We start from the raw sequence: 10,188 nt of genomic DNA, 5'->3' as shown, positions 1-10,188 counted from the left end.
TTATGTTACGTATTGCATAAACCTAAAATTTAGATTATTTCCGTCGGAGAAGTAAAAACTGACATTTTTGAAGAAACAATAAAGATTTAAATTTAAAGTTTACGAGATTAAACTAAAACGTTTTCTCCTCGGTTTTTCAAGAAAAATTTAAGCAAATGAGATTAAACAAATATCAATATGGTTTAGATAAACTACAATTTTGAAATTTTACTCCCGATTTCATCCATCGATCAAGAACAATCGCATCTCCAAAGTTCAAATATCGGGGCTATAAAAGCTCGCTTTCCCAAGTGGAACAGCATCACATCCATTCCTGCCTTCGAACCAGTGGAATCATTTGTGCAGAAATAACAGAAAGATGTTGAAATTCGTCACTCTTCTCGCTTTGGCAGCTTTGGTAAGTTAACAAATATTTATTTATTTTGTGTTTTGAGAACGTCGTACTTTATTATTCGCTCAAATTTTAAAGCCTATCTACAGTAAAAAAGCCCAGAACAATTATGTTTCATGTCTTTTTAGTGCGCCGCGCAAAAGTCTTCCGACTTCATCAAATTCGAAAGTGAAGGTACTTTGATTGCTCAGGCCCCAGAATACTTTACCACTGCCATGCCTTAGTTGGAATTTAAGCCCCAGCCAGAATCTTCTTGGACATCCAAGACGTCGTGGACTTCCGGTAATCTGGAGATCCGTGAGCCCCTTCCCATCGAAGTGGCCCAGAGCGGAATGACCAGCGAACACGGCAAACTCCCCTCGGAGACCATGGAGTACCCGGCCCCTTCGCTCGGCGTACACGCGCCCTTGGTCAACTTGCCCAAAGGAGGACAGGAAGTAGTCGACATCCCCCACGCCAACATCCGCCTTCCAGGGAACTCCGTCCAAAACAAGGACCTGCACCTCAACCTGCCCAGTCCCATCGTTGAAGCCCCCAAGCCCATCTTCCAGAACAAGGACGTCCTCTTCCGTCTGCCTCAACCCATCTTCTACGTGCCCAGGCCCGTCGTCCAACACAAGCCCATCGTCTACAAAGTGGGACACACTCTCCGACCTCTCCTCACCAAGGTAAACACTCGCCCCTACGTCTTCAAAGTTCCTCAACTTCAACTCACCGGAAAGAGCTCCTACACTCAAGCCATTCCCCGGGAATATTAAAATGTATAAAATAAAATATTGCAATAAAATGTTAAAATGTTTAAAGTTATTCAATGGTCAGTTTTTTGTCCGCGCTTGGCACACATCCCATATCATTTTATGAGACCTTGTTTCACACTCGCCCTTACCTATTCAAAGTTCCCCAGGCTCAACAATCAACGAATTCCCAGAGCATACTAGCTCGTACTTTGACCATTAATATCGAAATTACTATAAGTTCTATCATCAGTTAAATGATTTTAATAAGTATGAGGTTTCAGTGAATAATAGGTAATCGGAAGTATTAGTAACGAAACTCATTCATTCTTGTTCCCTTCGTTGGCAAAACTACTTCATAGATAGTTTGATGACGATAAATATTCGCGAGAACGCGTTTAGGCCACAACAAAAAACCTTCAGTAACAAACCGAGTGTAATAGTCGATTTCATTTTGCCATTCACTATTATTTTACCAAAGTAAACATCATTTTATCTTTTAAAGTGTTCCAATGTTCACTAGATCCGTTAAGAAACGTTTCAGCCGTCGTTACCAGAGGTAGTTTTTATGAATAGTAACGACTAGCCGAGAGTTATCAGTCCTTAACAATGTTCTGATTTCCGCGGTCGTTGGCGAACCACACTGAGATAAATTGATGTACATCCTACAGAGATTTAAATGTGTGGAGCTTTTACAGTGATTTCTTTAAAAAAGAAAAGCAGTAAAGTCGTTCTTAATAAAATACAAAGTCCGTCAGTAAATATTACCCATGAAATTGTTAATTTGACTTATTCTCGGAAAATTACTGAGCTATTTCGGTAATCTCTGAAAGAAGGTTTTATGCTGATAATGTCCCAGAAATGCTTTACTGACTAACTGTTTTTTTTACTTAAAAGTTTACAGATCCACTTCATTAATCGGAAATACTTTACCTAAGCGTGTTTTTCGAAAAAAAATTACGAATGGTATTTCTTTATATTCTAATGTAACACACACAGATTGGCACAAGTAAAAAATAATTTATCGAATCAAAATATTTCCCAAAGGGGCTTGAAATATTTCTACCAATAAAATATTTATATTGATTAATCTTTATAACGGTAACTAATTTCACAATTATTGTTGCGCGCAAGCTGCGTTATGTGCCAAAAGTTAATTTTATTTAGTAAAAATCCGTTTTTTTGTTATTTTGGAAAGATAATTTTTATATATTTAAACATATTTTCATTAATATGTTGGAAAAATATCAAAATATGTTGCTTTAAATGGAAGCATGGCGTTTTGAAATTTATCGAACAACTTTTATGCTCCAACACTAAAACACACAGTAAAGTTAACAAAATGTTTTCTTTAATTGCCGATAACGATATTTCAGTTAATTTTATAGTGAAATTAATCTTACTGAAAATTTAGGGCATAATGTTCTGCCATGGACTGTAGTTTTTACCTCACTAAAATGAACATATAGAATAAAACTAGTAAATTAATAATTATTTCGGTAAAAATTACATTAAGAAAACACAGTTCAACGCTCTGGGTGTCTTTAGCAAATTGTCATAAACGCATACCTAAAAATAAGAATACGTTATATTCTTAAGTAAATTACAATGATATTGATTTAAAATTATGTTTGTAACGATATACGTTTTAGTTAAGAGCAGTAATATTCTGTGTTTAATAGTGAAAATTGAAATAAATCGCGAGAAACCACCTGTTACTGCGTAAGAAAAATACAAAACCTAAAAATAACAGTATTTCCAGATCATTTGAAAGGAAATGGCTCTTATTGCGACGAACCGCACGCTTCTGTATAAAATAATGTTTCATGTTAATTGACAAAAATGGATGAGTATTATTAAATGTCGCTAGCGGACTTGAGCCATGGTGGTGCCTTGGGTATTTTTACTATTTATAACAAACTTTAGTCACACCATTACGTTCCAGCGAACATCAATAACTTAAATTTAGATTTCTAAAATGAAAATTCTTTGTAGTCATAAATTTCAATATGGGTCAGTTCAACTGATTTGGTGGCCACTACCACACCCGACAAACACCTACAGTGAGGTTTAACTTGTTTGTCGGGTGTCGTATAGGGTTGGGGTTAAGAAGTAGCCTAATTTTCATTACGAATAATATATTTCAAATTCAACAAGCCTGGCCATGATATGCTAACTCCAAGGTTATTAGAAATTGGTAATTCCTCACAGCAAAAACCCGAAAGCGGTTGACCATAGTTCTTTTTGGCCTAAGCTGCAATTGCTTTAAAAAGCATTTCTCAAAACGTTGCCAATTTTAAGATGAAATTAATAAACCAGATTATATCAGCACTGCATTGTCGTCTATAAGCGAGATGGTAGGGCGTGGGACCACGTTTGAGTAAAGAATTCGCTGATTAAAATAGTTAAATAACCAAGAATTCTTTAATTTCAACTTAGGAAGAATGACTTTGTTGAGACTGTATCTAGCTGAACTCGAAATCCCACTCATGCTCGAAGAGTATGCTACGCCCCCTAACATTAGTCAAATAAGCCCAGTCTTTCATTGGTTCCCTAAAACCAACGTCTGCCTGCCCCATTTTTTGCGCTAATGCCAACGAAGCTTTAGCACTACGCGAGACGAAAAAGGTTTAGCCACTTTTGTTATTAGCGGGAACATCTACTAATCTCTCTATCGTTGATTGACTTTCGCGTAAAGGCCTTTTTCAAGGAAACAGTTGCATTATTTTAGAATTTAGAAATTGATCATTGTTTATTAAGATATTTCGTCATTTGCATCCTTAGTAAAATTCTTCCGAAGTAAGTTATTTTTTCAATATAAAACTAGTAACTACCGTTATTAGTAAAAAAGATATTTCCTTAATTGGTAATTTAGAAATGTCGTTAATAAGCAAATTTAAAATTTCGTTATTTAGCAAGTAATCAATTGGCATAACTCGTAAAATAGATATTATCTGAACTGTTTCTTTAGGAATGTGGTTAATTTGTTTATTGACAATTCCGTTATTTAGCAAATAAGCATTTTGCATTGAAATTAGTAAATAAGCCATTGTAATAATTTGTAACTCGGCAATTAGCAATTGTACTTATTTGTTTATCAGAAATTAGCAATTGTATTCATTTGTAACTCAGCAATTAGCAATTGTATTAATTTTTAACTCAACAATTAGCAATTTCATTAATTTGTTACTCAACAAATAGCAACTGCATCAATATGTAAATCAACAATTGGCAATTTCATTAATTTATAACTCAGCAATTAGCAATTGTAAGAATTTTTAACACAGCAATAAGCAATTGTATTCATTTGTAACTCAACAATTAACAATTACATTTATTTACAACTCAGCAATTAGCAATTGCATTTATTTACAACTCAGCAATTAGAAATTGTATAAATTTGTAACTCGGCAATTAGCAGTTGTATTAATTTTCAACTCAGCAATTAGCCATATCCTTAATCAGTAAGTTACCAATTTACTTTACTAATAAAGTAGGATTTTTTAAGATATTTATCAATTTTCTTATAAATAAATGAGAAAGATAAATAACTTATTTATTTTTAAGATAAATAGAAATTTTTGTATTTACGAAAAAAGCAATATCCTTATTGGTAAATTTGCCAATTTATTCTATTTTGTCTCATCATCAGTGGCTCGTTTTAGAGAATATTTTAAGGATTATTGCAGGTTACCCAACTTTTAGATTTCTTCTCAGTATCAGAATTGAGGCTCGCCTACGACACTTTTCAATTCCCATTCCCCATAAATGGGAACGATTTAAAAATGCCTTTAAAAGAAGATGTAACGCATTCCATCGTGTTTAAAGTATAAAGCATTTAATGTACAGTTACGTGTGTGGCGGCACACTCACGACTGACGTCATCTCGAGACCACATCAGCGCAGCCGTCAGAGTTATACAAATATGGGACGATGGTGCTGGCACCTAGCGGCATATTGAAACATACCCTTTTCAATAAAGCGGTGACTTCAACTACAACAAAATCCTTAGAGTTTATTAAAAAAAAATAATTTTCTAAAATTACAAATCGCTTTTGAATTGCGACGGTATTTCTTCTCGTCGACAGGGGTGAGTTACGCGAGGCAGTCCTTCCGCCGGTGCATTTCTCTGATTTGGTGGTTCTGCTACTCGTTTGGGTGCAGCTTGTCTGATGGGGCCAGTGGCGTAGCCAGGGGGGGTACGAAACGTATGGTCGTACGTACAAATATTTGTATTATTTTACTTTTTTTCAATGGTGATCCCCCCCCCCACCCCCGAAACTAAATCCTGGTTACGCCACTGGATGCGGCTGACTGGTGGCACTCCGACGAGTATACCCGATGAGTTCTGCCGAGCTGTCGGAATCGGTGTAGCTGAACCTTCATCTTGACCAGGCGATTTAGTTCCTTCACGGCGGACTTAAATTGTTCAGAGGCTGTAGCACTATTCTGTTTGTGCGATATTCCTTTCCGCGTAACCTTGCCTAATCGCCAAACGGTTGGACGCAAATTTGGATTGGGTTTTACACAAACACTTTCACCGATGGATAACAGTCGCAAACTTTACGCTAGTTCGTCAAATAAAGCTTTGCTTTTCTCGCGTTTATTTTGCAATTTCTGTGTGACGTTCTTGGGAACCGACGTTTTAAGTTGCTTGTCAGAGTATGGTAGCTGCGATCGGAGACCTCGCGATTGAAGACGTTGCACCGGGCTGTATACGACACCTTCAGTTGGGGAATTAATCCAATCCAGAAGGGCGAGATGAAAATTGTCTTTCGTGCGTTGTAGCTTCTGTAATAGCCTTCTAGCAATCTTAAGAGCTGACGCTGCTTTGAAGTTTTCCTGAGCGTGTAATGGTGATGACGTCTCGTGCTTGAATCCCCACAGTTCTGAGAATTATCTGAACCGTCGTGAGCTGTACGGCGGTCTGTTGTCAGTTAGCACGACATCCGGAACTCCAAACCTACTGAAATGCTTTTTGCATACTTCGACCACAGATTTTGCTGTTCAATCTGGTAACTGATCAACTTCAAAATAATCTTGAAATCAATATGACTAGTTACTTCTCAGTTTCTATGGAAATCGTTAGCCAATCCAAAGAAAGCTTTTATCAAGGAAGATTCGATAACCGAACAGACATCAGTGGTTTTTGCTGTTATGCTGGACAAAATTCATTGCGAACCGTGCATTCAGCAATAGCTTATTTGATATTCCTGCCAATATGCTACTTCTCTAGCTTTACGAAAAAAAGCTGGAACACCGACGTGGCTTGAATTAAGTATTGCGCTCGTAACGCGGATTTAATACTTGGTATCCTTTAAAAACTATTTCATCGTCCACTTTAAGAAATTCTCTGAAATTACAGCAATCCAGTATTGTAGAATTGCTGGTGGAGCATCGTTTCTGTTCATTCGCCATCCTTTAACAATAGTATTATTCAATTTATATTTTTGGATTGTTCATTTTCTATTTATGTATTATTAAATTTATATTTATTTCTTATTTAATATCAGGGTTGGCAAAATCCTTGTTTTTTTTAAAAAGAACAAAAACAATGTTTTTTATTGTTTTAAACAAGGTTCATTGTTTTTAACTGTTTTTAAATCAAACAATAAAAAACACATAAAAAACTATGTTTAAAACACGTTTTAAACTATTCATTATACTTATGAATGGAATCAGACTGACGAGTAAACTCATTTAAAGAAATATTAGGTATCATTAAACGTATTATCATAAGTGGCATAATTACCCTAAGTGTGTCAATAAGATTAATTTTTCAATGATACCTTGTTTAACGAAAGTGACGTAAATTACGTCATTTTTTCCAGTGACCAAATTTACGTAATGTGTTTGCAAAGCGGCGTCTGCGGCGCGAGCATTAAAAATACCATATAGGGTACTTGAACGGAATTCGCGAGTCCTACGTTACTTTGGTCTGTTTAGAACAAGCTCAAATAGAAGATTTTCTGTGGGAAAGGCTCCTATTGGCACACTTAGGGTAGCTGGAATTTTCGGTCGCATAGTACTAAGAAAAGGGAAAATAGCTAGTTATCCACACATTGTTTTTAGTTTTGGTTTATTGAAATGTGCACGTCTGCAGTCATAAATTATCACAAATAAACAATGTTACAAAAAATAACTTAGATACCTCTATAATATTACAACTTCCATCACGTCATAAAATTTCTAAAAATCGAGAAAGGGGACCGAAATCCCTTGGTTTTTATCTAGGAGTGCCGCCTAGTCGGTTTTAATCTGATCTGTCCAGACCGGCCGTGTTTCTTGTTACTTAAAACCCGGCACAACCCAACTAAACAGCAACCCCACTTTTATCTCGTGCATAGGTAGTGTCCCAAATAGATGTATATTGGCAGCTATATACATTCTATTTAAACAAAAAGACAAAATTCAATGCGTTCGTAGGATTTTTGCACTGGAAGGAAATTTATGAAATCATATCGAGCCCTTTCAGTCGCTCTTTTCAGAGAATCTTAAAATCAAACTACCCGTTATCAATACAATTTACCTTTCTTAGAGCCTTGAAATGGTTTTTTCTACCTTTTCCCTCACATTGAATAACCAAAACTTACAAAAAAAACGATGAAAATTTACCTTATAAAAACATGTTTAAAACAGATAGTTTAAAACGTTAAACAAATTGGTGTTTGTTAAAATAGTTGTTTTAAACGTGTTTTAAACACTTGTTTTAAACATTTTGTTTAAAACTTGCCAACCCTGTTTAATATAATTTATAATTATTTATTAATCAATCTATATTTATTTATAATTTTATTTATATTTATTTATTATTCAATTTATATTTATTTATTATAAAATAATATTTATTTATTATTCAATTTATATTTATTTATTATAAAATAATATTTATTTATTATTCAATTTATATTTATTTATTTATTATTCAATTTATATTTATTTATTATTCAATTTATATTTATTTATTATTCAATTTATATTTATTTATTATTCAATTTATATTTATTTATTATTCAATTTATATTTATTTATTATTCAATTTATATTTATTTATTATTCAATTTATAATTATTTTATATTCAATTATTCCATTCTCTTGAACCAAGTTTCGTTGTTTCTTACTATTTATGATGAGACATTTTGTTGAACAACAAAGCATTGAATGTACACTCACGACTGACGCCATCTCGATTTCTTTTAAATTGAAAATTTAATGATTTCAATCAAGATTTAATCATTGCAATCAAGATTTAATCATTGCAATCAAGATTTAATCATTGCAATCAAGATTTAATCATTGCAATCAAGATTTAATCATTTCAATCAAGATTTAATCATTGCAATAAATTTTTAATCATTTCAATCAAGATTTAATCATTTCAATCAAGAGTTATTCATTTCAATCAATAGTTAATCATTTCAATCAAGATTTTATCATTTCAATCAAGATTTAATCCTTGAAATCCAGATTTAATCATTTCAATAAAGATTTAATCATTTCAATCAAGATTTAATCATTCCAATCAAGATTTAATCATTTCAATCAAGATTTGATCATTTCAATCAAGATTTGATCATTTCAATCAAGATTAAATCATTTCAATCAATATCTTATCAATCTCTTCATCATCGCTTGGTTGTTCACGAAATTTCGAATTTGCTGCGTACTCTTCAGTAACTGTATTCTGAAAAATTATCCAATATTTAATTTTAGATTGTTAATTTAAGATATAATTAAATATACATGTACTTATATTCAGTATATATGCATTTTTGACGTGTTTCATTAAAGGTTTTATCGTACGTTTTCCACTCTTATATCCGTAAGAAGGAACCATTAAGGTAAGGCATAAAGATAAGAGTTTCCTATGTTTAAATTTTGCTCTTCTGAGACAAAATTTAATTGTTTTAATATTGCTTCTTTTAACTCAACTAAAGGGAGAGCTTTAATTTTTCCCCAAACATTCTCCCAGTTCTGTATTTGGTTAGTCGCATTTTCGGGAAACATTTAACCAAAATCCGGTTCTATCTGTAATGTCAGAATAAAAATATAATGATTAGTGGTGTAATAATTTTTTAAAGTCATAATTTTTATGCATGAAACCTTATTTATTTTTATAAACTTCTAACTTGTACAAAAGTAGGCTAAATCAATCCCCAAGGTAGAATCATTTAGATAACTAATCAAAAAGGACAATAGCATTCTTCTTTTCCCAATAAACATGATTGCTATTTAATAATTCCTTAAGTTTTGTTTAATAAAATAATAATAATTGTGTATCTATCTGTACCAAATACACAATAGTCCCAAAACTTACCATTACAGGAATGTCCTTTAGACGGGAAACATGTTAATAATTTTTGCAATTGTTGCACCTGTGTGACTTTTTATCCAGCTCCTCCTGGGTGCAGCAGTCAATTTCATATATTCATTCACTTGATTGAAACGCTTACTATTAACTTGAAGCCAATCATAAGTGTACAGGGTTACAAACTATAATTTCCTCAAATGTTTTTAAAACTAATTTTGTGGGCTTTATCATATTAACTTGATAGGCGTGGTAATGTTTTTCAAAAGAAAAGGTTTCAAGAAGATAATCCACTAGATGAAAACTTTCTTGGTGGTTAACAATGATATAATCTTAAAAAAAAACAATGAACACATGTTTAAGCCAAGTGGATTGATAAAGGGCCACGGCTCGAAACGTCTCCAAATAATAAATTTAAACCGTGTGATCTTCTCCAGTTTCATTGTTTTTTTAATATACTATACCATGGTAATTAATAAGTTCAATATTTATGATATAATCTACTTTCCCAAAAGTGGGCATCTCCATCTCATCACTTGAAAGCTCTAATAACACTGCCCTTTCCGGTTTGTACCTAATTCCACGGTGTTTAACCCAGTTTGCACACCCAACATCTTCATATACTGATAAATTAAGCAACTTTGCAATATCACTTCCCAGGTTAAGATTTACAACAAGGTTATTTTGACATTGGCCAATCTATGTTGCCATTTTATCAAATGCTTTAATATTTCGGCAATTATAAGCGAACATC

General features: G+C 33.3%; 1 protein-coding gene across 1 annotated transcript; it reads left to right on the top strand.

Moving 5' to 3' along the window:
• The first annotated feature begins 287 nt into the window (after window positions 1–287).
• On the top strand, window positions 288–1,149 carry LOC149945240 (uncharacterized). The gene is made up of 2 exons (XM_090176451.1): window positions 288–397; window positions 520–1,149. Exon 2 carries the CDS (start codon window positions 724–726, stop codon window positions 1,147–1,149), a length of 426 nt encoding a protein of 141 aa, XP_090032577.1. The 5' UTR covers window positions 288–397; window positions 520–723.
• Window positions 1,150–10,188: the final 9,039 nt, after the last annotated feature.

This window comes from Leiobunum rupestre, chromosome 5, assembly GCF_980474605.1.
Source record: "Leiobunum rupestre chromosome 5, qqLeiRupe1.1.hap1, whole genome shotgun sequence".
Classification (NCBI taxonomy): domain Eukaryota; kingdom Metazoa; phylum Arthropoda; class Arachnida; order Opiliones; family Sclerosomatidae; genus Leiobunum; species Leiobunum rupestre.
Note: the sequence above shows the minus strand (reverse complement) of the source record. Positions and strands in the feature narration are given on the sequence as shown.

What these genes read in the sequence shown, in the direction of transcription:
- LOC149945240 (XM_090176451.1), top strand. Translation starts at nt 724, where the DNA reads ATGACCAGCGAACACGGCAAACTCCCCTCGGAGACCATGGAGTACCCG.